Source organism: Eschscholzia californica, unplaced genomic scaffold (genome assembly GCF_041429995.1).
Source record: "Eschscholzia californica isolate CP2 unplaced genomic scaffold, dmEscCali1.0.p SCAF_6, whole genome shotgun sequence".
In the NCBI taxonomy this organism is placed as follows: Eukaryota; Viridiplantae; Streptophyta; class Magnoliopsida; order Ranunculales; family Papaveraceae; genus Eschscholzia; species Eschscholzia californica.
The window spans coordinates 41,583,866-41,600,452 of record NW_028238483.1 but is presented as its reverse complement, the minus strand read 5'-3'; the positions used below and the strand labels follow the sequence as shown (position 1 = coordinate 41,600,452).

The window sequence follows — 16,587 nt, the reverse complement described above, 5'->3', positions numbered from 1 at the left end:
TGGGAGCTAGTTGGGAAATAACCCTACAATAAATATAAAACCTCAACTATTGAATTGAATAATAGGAAAGGAGAATCTACTACCATCAAAATTCAAACTTAAATCCTCTCATTAATATTAAGTGGAACCCCACGATTGGACTAAGCATGTGCACATATGACATCCTCTGCTACAAATACGATAGAAGCCCAAACTCGACCACTAGGTCCTGCTCTTTGGTGCCAAACAGCCACCATCAATCACAGGAAAGATGTTTTAGCAGGCACTCTAGAGAAGTATTTAGTTCTAGCGAAGGGACTAAAGACCCCGACCAAAATGTTGTAGACCACGGGATTAAAGACCCCAGCCAAAATATTGAAAGCCCCAGGATTACATATTGGAGTTGGGACATCTCCAATTAAGTAATGATGATGTGCCCGACCAATATCCCTGCCGGTTTACTTGGACAAGCATGATCTAGTGAGAGAAAGTCTCCCCGTCGAGATATTAGCCCGACATAGCATCAAGGCTCTTCCCAATTTATGCTTAATTCGGGGCCTCCAACATTTTTACGAGGGGCCTTTAGCTCCACCAAAGTTCTCGTCCTACGTATATTCTCTCTCTAATTATATTCCGTTACCCTTCTCTCTTTTTATACCAAAACAAATTTCTCTCTCTTTTATTTTCTCTCCCTCCTCCTCTCGTTTTCTCTCATCTTCTTTTGATCATCATCCAGATCAGAGGACGATAAAGTTACAGTTTTTTTTTACAGAAAAAAACCCTTTTCAAAGGGTATTTAATGGATCTTTGTTTACTTCATCTCAATAATGGAAATCAAACTCTTTTATGTCCCAAAATTTGCTCTTTGCTCCAGAGAAATTCGTTTTCTGAAAGACCCTTTTCATGCAAGTTTGGAAAATTCGTACCTTTCAGAGTTGAAGATGAAAATGTTGTTGATTCTAGGGTTATGAGGTTCAATTTTTCTTCTGGTCATCGATCTTTTGTTGTAAGAGCGATGGGTGGGAAGAAGAACCATGATAATTCGTCCTCTCATGGTAACAAATTTTCTCTTTCAATTAAGTCTTTTTTCTTGCTGCATGATTAGAATTTTATGATTAGGGTTTCAATTACTTTTTTATTTCTATTAATAAAGATTGGGGTTTGGATGAATTGGGTCCTGGAAGAGAAAGAAGAGCTGAAGAGAGATGAGAGTTTTTTTTTTCTAGTAGCATTGACTTTTCAGTGTTGGTTGAGTATGGACAAGTGTGAAGTTCTTTTACCATCAGCTAGGGTTTGGAGAAAAAAAATTTGATTGATTACCATTTGAATTATTATTTGTTAGAAAAATTATGTTACCTGAGCTCATTAATGTTTTGAATTGACAATCTATATGCTAATAAATCAATCAAAGTTGGTCTATTTGTAATTCGAATAAGAGCATTTTTTTATCCAAGTTGGAATTAACCTGATAGTTGTAGGCATCCTACTTAGTTACTTTAAGATTGAAATGGGGGCTTTACTTCTATGTGAGTTTTTAACGTTCTTATTGGTTTATCAATTAGCAGAGAAAAAAGACTTTGTTATCTTCGATTGTTTGATTGGTTTAAACCCCATGATTGTAAGTATGTAACATGGGTATCGGTATCTGACATCGATAGAGGTGTCAGATACGACGGGTGGAAAAGGCCAGTAAGGGGATACAGTTTCACATAGTTATTAGGTCTTTTATCTAACTTTCCGTTACACATCAACCTAGAGTAGTATTTTGAAGTCCTAATACGATTCTTTGTTCTAGGTAATGTTGTAACTTAAAAGTCTCCTGCTAGCGCTACATTACATATATCCGTCCTATATCTATCCTATTATATTCTATTGCCATGCTGTGTCTGGGTAAAAACTGGGTTTGGCTGGTAACAGGAAGGCTTTAAGCTTCCGTCTATCATATCCTGTGTGATATACATTTGAAGGTAAGTTGTAAATCTTGACCATGTTATTCTTACAGGAAGTAGTGATAAATCTGTTCCAGAGGGAGATGGTTCAAAAGGAAGCAACCCCTCTCCTGATGGCAATAAGTCCGAGGATGCTACCACCCATAAGCCGCAGCATATAATTTCAGACTGGAGAGATTTCAGAGCACATCTTGTTGCTCGAGAGCAGGTAATAGTAGAAATCTTTTTGTTTGACCTTTTTCTTGTTAATTAGTAATTATTACTTCATATCTATTTAGAGGGTACTACTGTTGTTGGGGGGTTAAAACTTGAATTGAAAAGTAGAAAGATTTTTACAGGCACAACTCGTGGACATTGATGCTCCTGTTGATAGGTTTACCCACAAGTCTCCGAAACTGCTTGCTCCAAAATGGGCTCATCCTATTCCAGTTCCAGAAACAGGCTGTGTATTGGTAGCAACAGAGAAGCTTGACGGTGTTCCGACCTTTGAAAGAACTGTCGTGCTACTCCTCAGGTCCGGGTCAAAAGATCCACGTGAAGGCCCATTTGGAATTGTTATGAACCGCCCGCTTCACAAAAAGATCAAACACATGAAGCCCACAAATCTTGATCTCGCCACGACATTTTCTGATTGTTCTTTGCATTTTGGAGGCCCTCTGGAAGCTAGCATGTTCTTATTAAAAACAGAAGAGAATCTACAACTCCCTGAATTTGAAAAAGTAATGCCAGGCCTTTGTTTTGGTGCTAAGAACAGTTTAGAAGTAGCATCGGAACTAGTCAAGAAAGGAACACTTAAACCCCAAGATTTCAGATTCTTTGTTGGGTATGCAGGATGGCAACAAGACCAGTTGAGAGAAGAGATAGACTCCGATTACTGGTACGTCGCTGCTTGCAGCTCAAATTTAGTTTGCAGGAACTCGTTGAGTACTTCTTCGCCAGATCTATGGGAAGAAATTTTGCAGTTAATGGGTGGTCGATATTCGGAGTTAAGCAGAAAACCGAAGCAAGATGGTTGAGGAAGAAGCCTACAACCTTTATTGTACAGAAAGTACGTCCGACTTCCAATATCTTCGTAATGTTTTTTCTTGTATGTAAGATGGTATTTTAGGTAAGAAAGTGAGGTTTTAGTACTTAAAAGGTCAGGAATTTAACCTTCTATGGAAGGAACTAACAATGTAGGTTTTGATGGATAAGTTTTATTTAATGGGGCAACCTACTTGAAGTTTTCAATTGTCTCTTGGGAGTAAGAAATTTATATATTAGAATTTTGATTAGTATAATATTAACTCCAGACAGGTTTCAAAATGTTTCTGTTCGATTGATTTGTCATGTTTAATTCGCCTGAATGACTCGTTCGGGTTCATTTTGTTTAGACTATTCACATCCAGACGAGTTAGATAGAAACAATGAGAAAAAACAAACATCACTTCTCTCCCAATTCGAGATTAAAGAGCAAGATATTAACAATATGTTATTGAAGAGCAAGATATAACAATACACAAATGATCAATATCATAATTAATATTCTAAGTCAAACATTATTGAAGGCTTTCTATTAGATTGAGGGTAAAATTGATGACAGATTACCCTCTCTCATCCTCAAATTTCCTGTACAAAACCATCCCTTCCCATCCAAAATACACACATACAAGATAAAGACGCGAACAAACATCTGCACTCAGTCTACCAACAGTATTTCGCACAACCATTTGTAACGATGACTCTCGAATTTTATCCACTTCTAAAATGCAAGCTTTTCTGCTGTTAAAATTATTCTAAAACCACCGAAACTGGATCAAAGGTGAGAGAGCACGACCTAGAGAGGGCAGCTTGAGCTCTAGCAAATACATCCTATTTACCAGCTCTTCCTGTGAGAAATATCGCTTCTGACTGGCTATTACCACCATATGTTTTTGTATTTGCTTTGTCAATACGAGCTTTCCGAACAGCCTGTTGAATTTGCCTTTCATGTTCTTTCAACATTTCTTCCATGTTTCCTCCGGGAGCCATCAAAGGTCCAGAGTAATGGATCCTGTTCTTCTTAGGTACATAGCTCTGAGATCACAAACATAGACAATTTATTAGTTTCTTAAATTCTAACATCACAAACTCCCAAAGAAGGAAACTAGAATTATACGAAAAGAAATTTTAATCAGCGTTGGCTTAAGAAACGAAAGAAGCTAAAGGAAGTGCTCAAGCTGTAAGTTACCGTGGTCGAGTCTTTGCTAAATATCCTGTCAGCTTTCTTGTTGAAAGACGTCGAGCTATCCGCCAAATGGTTGGCCCATTCCCCTTTCTCAGAGGGCCCGGAATCATCAAGTTGATTGTATCTAGCATTTAATTTATGTTCTGACAATGTGGCTCCCTGAGGCATGTAAGATCTCTGTGTCCTTAACTCTGGGACATTTCTAGAAGAACCACACATTCTTGGAGGACCCACCCGAGTATCATACTCCTTCGCTGTCTTACTTAGTGAGGATCCAAACGTTACAGGGTTTGTGAGAGGACCAGAATGAAAGAAACCATTCTGCGTTGATGTTCGAGGAGGGTCAATAGGAAACCCAGACCCACTATCCTCTTGCTCACTGTATTTCTCGCTAGTGCTTTTTGGATTTAAATTTCGTTTCTGGAAACAAACAAGAAAGTGGGAATGAGTGAGTTTAGATCAAGATTCAATGGCCGAAGAAACCATGTTGATTTGAAAGAGAAGTACCTCAGCATTTGGATCTGGTTCAGGCACTGCTTTGGGGTCTCTTGAAACCCTTTTCCGTGATTCATTTCCATGACCTTTTATCGATGCTGCTCTTTGCCTTATATCAAGAAACAACATATACAGAGAGGTTCTTTAATAGTTTGGTATGTAAGTTGCAACTTTGAAAGACTAAGAAGGGTGTAAGATAGATGCAATGTTGGTGCTTTTTAATGATAACATCCTATATTCACATAAAAAGATAGATGTGCATATAGACAGTACTAGTGAAAATCAAGTCATATATACCTTCTTGCTTCCTCATCGCGAAGTTTAGCATCAAACTCCTTGCTAGGTTTGTATTTAGGTAAACTTGATGGATCACAAGGGTGAGGCTCCATAGTAAAGAACTGAAAGGAGATGCATGGTAAAAACTTAGTTTGAATATAATGAGACAAGGACAAAGGGAAACTCGACTGTCATAGCTTGCTTTAGGTTTACGATCTTCCTGGTGAAGCACGATCGCTAATTGACACAAGCGACCAAGAAAAGAAAGACAAACTGACCTCACTTTTGAGCGCAGAAGTTGCAGATCCCCGCCCTTCGGGTTCTACTGAGAGGAGAACTTCAATAAGGGCCAAAGATGAAGATGGTATGTCCTTGAATGTATCGGCAACACATCGTCTATAAGGATGTTGAGGCTTGAAAATCGTTGTATGTGGCAATCTTGCTTTCCTCCAATAATCCTCAGATGGTGAACCACAAAGTTTAAAGATCTTATGCATTTGTTCCACCTATTAACATGAATAAAAAAACTTTGAAACATCAGACAGACGATTTCACTCAAAAAGCTTACAGTAATGCCTTCAGTACTTAGTATGGGATCAAGGTCTATCGAGAGCCAAATAAAAAGATTTTTATTCTAACTTAGAGTCATTCGAAACGGGTATTACTAACGAAACTAATTTACCTCTGTTCTTCCTGGCATGATAGGTCTACCCACAAGCAATTCAGCAAGAATACAACCAGCACTCCACAAGTCCACACCAGCCCCATACCGTGTTGCACCAAGCAAAAGCTCAGGAGGTCGATACCAAAGAGTCACAACACGGCTCGTTAATGGCTGCTTCTGATCGGGATGGAAAGAGGTTGCTAGACCGAAGTCAGCTATCCTGAGAATACCATTATTGTCTATCAAAAGATTCGAACCTTTGATGTCTCGATGCAGGAACCCACGACTATGACAATGTTCAAGTCCGAGAAGTAGCTGCTGCATATAACACTTGATCTGCGATGGCAACATGAATACTCCCAAAGTGAAATAACAAAAAAAAAAGATCAAATTCAGATGTCATACATTAGGATTTCAAAAAGGCAAAGAGGGAAGGCGTACCTGTGGCTCGGTAAACTTGATACCAGGTGAAGCCGCAAGTCCAGCAAGATCATGCTCCATGTATTCAAATACAAGATACAAGCTACAAGACATCCGTGATGTCACCAGACCCTCAAGCTTTATAACATTTGGGTGATCAAGCTTACGAAGGATGTGAATTTCCCTAGCCATAAAACGGACACTTTCTGGATCCATGTTAGCAAACCTCACTTTCTTTAGAGCAACAATTTTTCCTGTTTCAAGGTCACGGGCTCTGTATACATTGCTATAAGTTCCTTGTCCAATCTGCAAAACGGAAGACCGTTATTTAAAAACACAGTAGGTACGAATATTAGTTAGGTTGACCACTTATTTTCGCAATATAACCATAGGTCATGTGCAAACTACTGGGTTGCCATTTGAATACGTCCATATTCTTGTTAGATTCACGAACCTTTGCTATATATTATTGTAACTCCTCTATCAAATAGTTCGAGCTTTCAAAGAAAGTTATACTAGTTAACTAATTCGATATAAAGTATAATAAGTTCCAACTTTATCTAATAGTTCGAGCTTTCAGAGAAAAAGATGACTCACTTTGTCTAACTTTTCAAATGAATCAGCTCTTCTAGGCAGCCACCCCTTGATTGCTTCAGAAGCAACTGTCGTGAGCCAAGACGGCCAACCTGCAGCAACCTGTTCTCCTTCGATGGCACGGGGCATACTAATGATTTTAGAGACCGGTGTCTCTACTATATGTACCCCATTTTCCGTTGTTGATCGTCTTTGATGATGCACGGTTATCCCTTTCTCCTTAAGTGATGGCTTCTTCTCATCCAACAATCTAGGAGTAGAAACCACAATTTCTTGAGATGGTGGCTTTGATAATAACCTTACTGATGTTCCATTAGACCCACTACCACTACCACTACGACCACCACCACCGCCACCAAAACTACCACCACCACCAAAACTACCACCAGCACCACCAACCTGTACTATAATTGCTTCTTTCTTAGAGGAAGCAACAAATGATTTAGATGACTTGCTAAATTCTTTCTCATTTTGGGTATCAACATATTCATTTATATCTGGAGCACCCTTTGAACAAATACAGCCCATAATCACACTCCACAGGCTAAATCTCAAAAAGCCAAGCTAAAATCAATCAGCATTTCAATCTCTCAAGTTCCCCATTTGGAACGAAAATAAAATAGATAGAATCAAAACCTCCAAATTCAAAACATTCAATTCTTTTCCCCCTAATTGGAGAATCCAGAGAGATTAAACCCAAATTCAACTAATCAAATGAAATCGGTGAGAAACGTTAGAAATTCGAATTTCTAAAACCCCAGAATAAAAGCACTTGAACCAGAAGACCGTCGTCCAAAACCCAGACCAGAAATCCAGCTAAGAATACAGGGAGTGAATCAAAACGGAAGCTTTAGGGATTCTGGCCTGGATTGGACTTCAAATGGCGATTTGGGTATCTCAATATTATCTCTGTTTACTAATCACCATCAAAGAAAAACACAAAGAACCTACTCCTATTTATTTAATCTTCTTCTTCTCAAGAAAGAAACAAGTCCAAAAAAACAGAACAAATAAAGAAGAACCGATTGAACAATAACTCTAAACAATAAACTGAAAGCAAATTCTGTTTTTTGAGAATCGAATTCTTAGAGTATTGTGAGTTGATGAGTTGTGAGAAAGAAAGAGAGATAATGAGGATTTTTCGGATCTGGGTGACCCCTAAAAACGCGATAAACCAATGGATTTTGGGGATTTTACAGGTTGGGTGATGAGTGGGTAAATCGTTAGAGTCGAGCGAAGCAAACGGAATTCTTAATCTCTCTGTTTCTTCTTCTTTTCTTTGTTACAAGGATAAGGAGAGTTGTTTCAGTCATACTTACTAGTAATTTTTCTAGAGAGAGAGAGAGAGAAAGAAGAGATTTTTAGAGAGAGAGAGAGAGGGAGAGACAGAGAAGCACGACCTTCTCGTGAAGAAAACAGAGGAGTGGGGAGTAGAGGAAGAAGATCCTTTGTTTGTAGTAAGGGAAGGAGTGGGGAGTCAAATTTTATGAAAGACGTGCTTCCTCGTTTTGTCTGGACCTACTACTTCCTATTGACTGTCAATAGTATAAGTTACACCAATAACATATCCGTTTAATAGTTGGGGTGTTTGTGCAAAATGTCCTAAAAATTAGGGTTAACATAATGGACAAATCCGCCCCTCTGGTGTTGTGGCTGGACACTACCCTCGTAAGCTCATGAGGTCGTGAGATCGAATCTCGGTGTAAGCAGTTTATCATCAAGATTTATCCTATTTAAGTTAAACAACAAAATAAAATAGATCTAGGAATATATGATCTTTCAAGCTCCCAAACATAGACCCTAATGGTCTTTATATGACCTTTAGGGCTCAAGATATCTTAATACGACGGTTATAATGCTCATCCAAATCCATGATGTATTACATATTATATTCATGAGGTATCAATGTCATCCAAATGTAATGACTCTTGGAGTCCATTCTAAAAAAAAAGAAAATGGACAAATCCGATGACGGAGAAAATAAGGGTCATATCAAAGACGTCAGGTTCGAATTGACTAAAAAGTCACGCGTCAGCGTACGTTTGTATCAGTAAAGTTGTAAGCTTTGATGCATAAACCTCGTTTTGTAACATATTTTTCATTTGTATAGCACATTATAGTAGATGTTGGGCATGTAACGTACATCGGAACTAGACTTTTTAGTCCTCAATCTAATTTCCAACGAGTCTAGGGAGCCCGTAATTTGGGGACTCCCTAGAACCCGTCCAACCTTTTTGGCTTACAAGACAAAGAAAATTCTAGAGAGAGAAAGTGATTTGATTTTTGTCTTGTAGTCAACTAGGTCGGACGGGTCCTAGGGAGTCCCCAAATTACGGGCTCCCTAGACTTTTTATTTGGACTAACATTTCTTTTCAACTTGTTTGTTAAGCTTAACAGTTGGGTGATATGTGTGCATGTACACCTTGGCTTAAAATGGCAATGGGAGATTGAACCCTTTCTCTGCCTTCCCTCTGTTATTACTCGGATTTGGAGAGATTTTGAGTAATGGAAAGTACCTTTTGGGGTTATTTGAATTCCATCCATGTCAAGGTTCTTTCTCCAATTTGGAGCTTTATTTGGTGATTAGGTGAAGGAGGAGGAGAAGAGAAGGTGGAAGTAGCAAGATTTGAGAGGAAAATAAGACCCTGTTTCATTTTTAGCTCTAAAAAGTATTATATGTACAACGAAATTTGCATTATGAAGTTATAATTGAATAAATAAGTCCGTCTTCACATTATTTGACAAGTAAGATTGGATTATTACACTTTAAAACAACTACGATTAAACTGTTTTTAATTTGTATTGAATTATAATGTTTTATTCTTTTGCGTCAGGAGAGGACAAACTCTCTCTTTTCTTTTTTATGAGTAAAAAAGATTGAGGGGTTGGGTCATTGGTCCAAAAAGGGGGCCAAAATGAAAATCCCACCCAAAGTTGCCTAAAAATGTAAAGGAGGTCCAATGTGTCAGTTTGGGGGGTCAAAATTACGTAAAGGGCCCTTAGAAAATAAAGTATTTACCGTTCATGCCATCGAAAATTACAAAATTGCCATCGAAAATTCTCGGGAAACGATTTTTTTTCTGAAAAATAATCTGACAACCCGTCCATCAGAATGTGTACTGTTCAGAAAATTACGGAACAGGCACCGAAAAATTCCCGGGAAACGCAATTTTTTTTGGTAAATTATTTTATTTACTGGAAATTTTTTTCTGTACTAAACATTTTTGCTGGGCGGGAATTTGAAATTTCGTAAAAAAATTTGAAAATTTGGGCGGGAATTTGAAATTTCGTTTGAAAATTTCAAAACTTCGAAAAAAAAAATTTGTGACCGGGAAATTATTTTATTTACTGGAAATTTTTTTCTGTACTAGACACTTTTGCTGGGCGGGAATTTAAAATTTTCAAAATTTGCCCGGGAATTTAAAATTTTCAAAAAAATTTGAAATTTTGGCCGGGAATTTGAAATTTCGTTTGAAAATTTCGAAAATTTTAAAATTTCGAAAAAAATATTTCGTTTGAAAATTTCAAAAAAATTTGAAAATTGGAATTTTTTGTGTACAGGAAATTATTTTATTTACCGAGAAGAGATGGTTTGCTGGGCGGGAATTTGAAATTTCGTTTTCAAAAAATTTTGAAACTTTGAATTTTTCGTGTACTGGTAAATTATTTTATTTACCAGACATTTTTTTTTTCAAGAAAACGTCAGCATGTCCCGTCCAAGGGCAAGAGGGGAATAAAAAAAAAAAAACTGACATTTGGACCTGCAACTAATTTTTGGGCAAGAGTGGATTTTTTTTTTGGGTTTACCCCCCAGATTTTGGACTGTTGACTCAAAAATCCAAAAAAGATTCAGAGACAAAAACGCAAACTACTAGAAAATGAAAAGGATAACATAACTAACCACAATAACACTTACAAATACCACTTATGTTAGTTTAGGAGTCGAAAATGATTGTTGATAGAAATACAAAGGTCAAAATAGCTAATTGGTCATAGTATGGGACCAAATAAGAATGAATCAAATTGCATTTATGGATAAAAACGCCTTTCCGGTTGTTGGAGTAAGTTGACGTGGCTAAATGGAAGCCACGCCAGCAGCTTCTCTCTTTCCCCCAATCCCCACCTCTGAATTCTGATTGGCCTTCTTCTTCTTCTTCTTCTTCATCATCATAAGTTCTTCAATTTTATTTCTGGATTTCAATTTAGGGTTTATTACTTTTCATGGCCTTAGGGATTCTTCCTTACGCTTTTCATTTCAACCTCCATTCATTCAATTTCAAATTCCCGCGGCAAAATAGAACCGTTTTGGCGCGAATTTCAAACGGACAAGAAACCTCCACTTCCAACGGCTCTCCCACCACTCTCAAAAAGAACAACTCCTTCCCAGGTTCTCTCTCTCTCTCTCTATAGACTAGTTCTGACATATTCTTTCATTGAGTATTTGGGAACCCTAAACTCTTGCGTTTTTAGGGTTTTTTTTATGGAATCAAAGTAATATGTATTCCCCATTTCAAAATGTTTAATACCCACTAAGCAAAAAAAAGGGTTTCATTGAAGCTAAAATCCCCTCATCTCTTGATCTTACCTTAATGCATCATCCATATCCAAGTTCAGGATATGCCTCTAGCTAGTAGACAATGGAGAATACTATAAGTTGGAAAAATGATAACTTTTTTAGCTCTTAGTATTTTTTTTTTTGTATTAGTATATGGCGTTTAATTCGAGCATAAATAAATTACAGGCAAGCAAGAAGCAGATGTTGTTGTGATTGGTAGTGGTATTGGTGGACTATGTTGTGCTGGACTTCTAGCCAGGTACAAACAAGATGTTCTTGTATTAGAAAGTCATGACCTTCCAGGAGGTGCTGCTCATTCTTTTGAGATTAAAGGATACAAATTCGATTCTGGTCCTTCTTTGTTCTCGGGTTTTCAGTCCAGAGGTCCACAAGCGAACCCTCTCGCACAAGTATGCATATTGTTCTTGTATCTTTTATATCATGATCAGACTCCTCTAGTTTTATTGTCATACTCTTGAAGTAAGCTCCGAGACTCGGACGGGTTTGCTTTAATTTTGAGAATGACTGATATATGTTTGGGTTGTTTGTATAGTACAACAGTGATAGTTGAAAGAGGATATGTGAACAACCGTAGGTTAAATAAGTATGTAAACATGTCTTACATAACAATTCATGGATTGCCTTTGTTTTACTGATCCTTGTATTCAGACTGGAAATCGGGTTAGTCCAAAACTGTTTAGACAATTCTCTTTATATTGTATCCTGCTAAAGCAGCAGGGTAATTCACTCGAGTTGTAACGAAAAACAGTCTTCTTTATTGTTCGCTGGTGAGGACTGAGGAGAAAGAGCCCGTAACTAGGGCACACTGAGGGCATTCAGAAAAATGACTATACTATTATCTGTTTCTATATTGATTTGACTATTGCAACTTATCTACAAATTTGATTGGATAGAGCAATATCTTCACATTAAGTGACATGATTTGTACGATTTGTAGGTTCTGGATGCGTTGGGTGAGTCAGTTCCATGTGCTGCTTATGACTCATGGATGGTTTACCTACCTGAAGGTGAATTCTTGTCACGCATAGGCCCAACAGAGTTTTTGAAGGTGAGTGTGACTTCCACTTTAATCTTCCCTTTCCTTAGATATAAAGGTTCACGAAGTATCACCTTCGCAATTTTTAGCCTCCCTTTGGTGAATAGATTTCATTTAGATACCGATAACCAACCTTCTTGTCCCTAATTCTACTCAATACAGGTTCATCATTTCCTTAGTTCTCCAAATGATATTGTTCCCTTATCTGTTTATAATGCTGAAGCTATGGTAGTTGTAGAGTCTGTATGAACTGGCCTGTTTAGTTGCTTATACACAAGAAGTAAGGTTTGTCTTCGTCTAGTTACTGGGTGGAGTGCTCGTGTCCCATTCGATGGACACTGAAATACATATGTCAAAGGTATAGGAGAGATACCGCTCGTAGGAACCATTAGATGCTTTGTTACAGCAAGATGGAATTGCAATCAATATTATGTACGGGAAATACATAATTAAAGCATGATGGAAACTAGGATTTTATTGTATTTTAAGTTTAGGAAGGTTTACTTCTCTTCTTTATTACTCTAGTGAAAAATATAAAAGTTGGTGGGTGGAAGCTTCAGAAAACAATACATAATTGTGTCGAAGTACGAAGCAATGACAAATAGAGTAATCGTATGCAATATGCTTAATATGCATATTTAGTACTCATCTCAAATTTCTCCAATCTTTCTCAAGCCGTAACAGACCCGTACTAAACAGAGACATGGAAATCTCTTCTTGAAAGGTCAGAAAAATTATAATAAATATTCTTTAGTGAGTCTAATCCTTTATATCATCTTAATCTTTCTATCCTTGTCATCCGAGTCACTTCATTTCAGCCAACTTCTCATTGAGCTGAAATCCGAGCTACCCATCCCTGTATCAGATGTTAAACAATTTTTTGTTCTCAACTTCTCCTTGAGCTGAAATCCGAGCTACCCATCCCTTGTCATCCGAGTCAGTTCATTTCAGCCAACTTCTCATTGAGCTGAAATCTGAGCTATCCATCCCTGTATCAGATGTTAAACAATTTTTTGTTCTCAACTGACTGGTGTACTTCTTCAGGATCTTGAAAAGTATGTAAGCTTGGACGCTGTTAAAGAATGGAGAAAACTCCTAGTAAGTATAGATGACACCTCTCTTGATTGCTGAGTTTCAACTTCTTATATTTGTCTAGCTTTAGGACGAATTCTTAGAGTTCATCCATTTGCGACTTGAAAGATCACTGGTTGATTGATAATCTTATTATTTCTTTCCCAAGTAAGAAATGCAACTTTTGTAGGATGCCGTGTTGCCCATGTCTGCTGCTGCAATGGCTCTACCACCTCTATCTATTCGAGGTGATTTGGGTGTTCTCTCCACAGCAGCTGCCCGATATGCTCCTTCACTCTTGAAATCTTTCATCCAAATGGGACCTCAAGGAGCTCTAGGGGCTACTAAGCTTCTCAGACCTTTTTCGGAGATTGTTGATTCATTGGATTTAAAAGAACCTTTTGTCCGTAACTGGGTGGATCTTTTGTGTTTTCTGCTAGCAGGGGTGAAATCAACTGGTACTCTTTCAGCAGAGATAGTAAGTACTAAATGGGGATTGTGCTTTGAAGTTGTACTTCTTTTCTCGTTCATTCCACTTTTTTCTTTATTTTTCGTATTAAGTAGCTTTATCAGATAGAAATAAAGCCTCTTTTACTCATGTTGCTATGTCTAAAGCTGTAGTTAGTTAATTACAATTTTATACATCTCGGAGGATGTAGATGAAAATAATAATTTCCAAGATGTTGTCTACACAAGTTAACAACTAATCACCACCAAAAAATAGTGTATCTGCTTGGAGGTTTATTTCCTACCATATATTACAAATTTCTTCTGCAGTTCTGCATTTTTTGTGTTTTTAGTATTCTCATATGCAATTCCTGATGTCAGGTATACATGTTTGCGGAATGGTATAAACCAGGTTGTACACTTGAATACCCTCTTCACGGGAGCGGCGCAGTTGTTGATGCTCTTGTACGGGGTCTACAAAAATTTGGCGGTAGGATCGCTCTAGGAAGTCATGTTGAAAATATTGTTGTTGAAAATGGTCGAGCAATTGGTGTCAAGCTAAGAAGTGGTCAAGTAAGTTCCTGTAAGTGATGCAATAGCCTCTTGGAGTGACTGGGATTAAATTGCATTTACTTTTCATTTTTCTGGTCACAAAATGAACATGTTTCTTGCAGTTTATACGCGCTAGGAAAGCCGTAGTTAGCAATGCATCTATGTGGGATACTCTGAATCTGTTACCTAAGGAAGTTGTTCCAAAGTCATACCAGGACAGAATCGAAAAGACTGAACAATGTGAATCGTTCATGCATCTTCATTTGGGTTTTGACGCAAAGGTGAGCCTAGTTCTATCTTTAACTAAAATCCACATGTAAACATCAAGTCATATTTCACTCACAAAAGTTAAGACCTTTTCTTAAGTGCATATTCAAAGTATATGAAATGCCGTTTTTTGGTTTACAAACAAGTACGCGTTAAGAATTCAAATAAGTGATTTGAGGTTGTTTAAGACTTAGCAACAATACATATGTATTTCCCCACCATAATTGCATTATGTTTTCTGTTTTTCACTTGTTCTTCCTGGCTTCTTGCTGGTCTTTAAAGGTTTATCTAACTATCGTAGATGGTCTGCAGGGCATTCCTGAAGACTTGGGAATCCATCATATAGTTGTAAATGACTGGGAAAGGGGAGTCGATGCTGATCAGAATGTGGTTTTGATCTCTGTCCCTAGTGCTCTGAGTTCGGATTTGGCACCTCCTGGGAAACATGTCTTACATGCATATACACCTGGAACTGAACCATTTGGGTTGTGGGAAGGACTTGACCGTAAAAGCTCCGAATATAAAAGGCTCAAAGAGGAACGGTCCGAGGTAATTGCATACGCAAATATTTGCGTTGGCGGACTTATCTACATGTTTGAAAATTAACATATTGAGCTATAGCAGCCTAATCTGGTTCCTTTATAAACATGGACATAGATATCAGTATCGGTATTTTATAAACCTCTCATGATCGCGTGCATGTAAACACAAGATACACTCATTTATATACAAAATCTCAAGTCCAAGGGTTTGTGTAAATTTGACAAGTATGTGACTATCTGATACTGAGTATCAATGTCTAACACAAACATTTAAAAGAAGTTTACATGTTACATAGGTACGAACCCTTGCTTATAAATCTCATGGTGGGTTGTAGGTGATGTGGAGAGCTGTCGAGCGAGCACTTGGTTCGGGCTTCAGCCGGGAGAAATGTGAGGTGAAGCTGGTAGGAACACCATTAACACACAAAAGGTTTCTGAGGAGGAATAGAGGAACATATGGGCCGGCAATACAAGCCGGTAAAGACACATTTCCTGGGCATTCAACTCCTATTCCACAGCTTTACTGTTGTGGAGATTCTACATTTCCTGGAATCGGAGTTCCTGCAGTAGCTGCTAGTGGTGCAATTGTTGCCAACTCCTTGGTCTCCGTCGCTGAACACTCTGAGCTTCTTGACGCTATCGGCATCTGATTACTTTTCAATATATTTTCATTGTTTGGCACAATTAGTATGTAGATCTTCTACCTTTCTTTGGCTATATCTTTTGGTCTATTTAGTGATTATGGAGAACTTTTAAATAATTGATTTAGTGATTTTAAATGGTTAATGACTATGATAAACTAAGTAAGCTCTTAATGCATCTTCCGTGCAACATTAATCTGGGGGGGGGGGGGGGGGGGGGGGGGGGGGGGGAAATTGTCATATAAGATAACTATAATTTTGCAAAATACTCTTCGGTGATAACTAGAATTTTGTCCAACCTGAACTTTGACATTATAGTAGTTAAGAGTAGAGGTCTTAAAGTCATACGTTATTGTTAGAAGTTCAACGTGAGGTTTTCCCTTCATTGTATCTTATAAATTTTAGTTAAATATATTTCTATCCGTTTATAGAAACTGGTTAAATAGGTATAGAGATATACCTTGAGGCATGATCGTGTAGTTTTTTGCCTCAAGGCGTTTGAACAGGAAGGCTGAAACAATAGTGTACACATGGGGTAGAGAGATATACCTTGAGGGATGATCGTGTAGTTTTTTGCCTCAAGGCGTTTGAACAGGAAGGCTGAAACAATATTGTACACATGGGGAACGCCTTGAGGGGTAAAAGGTTGGGACACGATGTGAAAAATTACAAGTTAATAGTAATTTTCTCTTGGAATATTTTTAAGGAAAAAAATAAAGAAAAGTAATAAAGTAGAAGCATTAGGTTTACATTGGAGTGTTGATGTGTTATTTTTAAGAACGGAAGTAATTACAACAGCTAAAAACTTTGTTTGTAGGACTCGGACACTTTAGACTTTATATTATTATTGCAAAGTAAAAAAAATGGTTATA

At 37.7% G+C, this 16,587-nt stretch overlaps 3 protein-coding genes across 3 annotated transcripts; 2 read left to right on the top strand and 1 right to left on the bottom strand.

Annotated features, from left to right (window-relative positions):
• Positions 1-403: 403 nt before the first annotated feature.
• LOC147535029 (electron transporter, putative (DUF179)) lies at positions 404-3,158 on the top strand. The gene is made up of 3 exons (XM_086646308.1): positions 404-1,034; positions 1,982-2,136; positions 2,267-3,158. The coding sequence occupies exons 1-3, from the start codon at positions 779-781 to the stop codon at positions 2,942-2,944; spliced, it is 1,089 nt and encodes a 362-aa protein (XP_086502434.1). The 5' UTR covers positions 404-778; the 3' UTR covers positions 2,945-3,158.
• A 215-nt stretch (positions 3,159-3,373) lies between these two features.
• LOC147535028 (putative serine/threonine-protein kinase At1g54610) lies at positions 3,374-8,374 on the bottom strand. The gene is made up of 8 exons (XM_086646307.1): positions 6,587-8,374; positions 6,011-6,295; positions 5,588-5,905; positions 5,184-5,411; positions 4,927-5,027; positions 4,642-4,738; positions 4,138-4,554; positions 3,374-3,983 (listed from the first exon to the last, which is right to left on the bottom strand). Exons 1-8 carry the CDS (start codon positions 7,109-7,111, stop codon positions 3,780-3,782), a joined length of 2,175 nt encoding a protein of 724 aa, XP_086502433.1. The 5' UTR covers positions 7,112-8,374; the 3' UTR covers positions 3,374-3,779.
• A 2,214-nt stretch (positions 8,375-10,588) lies between these two features.
• LOC147535027 (FAD/NAD(P)-binding oxidoreductase family protein) lies at positions 10,589-15,893 on the top strand. Its single transcript, XM_086647308.1, has 9 exons — positions 10,589-10,970; positions 11,325-11,548; positions 12,097-12,207; positions 13,240-13,293; positions 13,457-13,744; positions 14,095-14,286; positions 14,388-14,546; positions 14,845-15,081; positions 15,410-15,893. The coding sequence occupies exons 1-9, from the start codon at positions 10,805-10,807 to the stop codon at positions 15,722-15,724; spliced, it is 1,746 nt and encodes a 581-aa protein (XP_086503434.1). The 5' UTR covers positions 10,589-10,804; the 3' UTR covers positions 15,725-15,893.
• Positions 15,894-16,587: the final 694 nt, after the last annotated feature.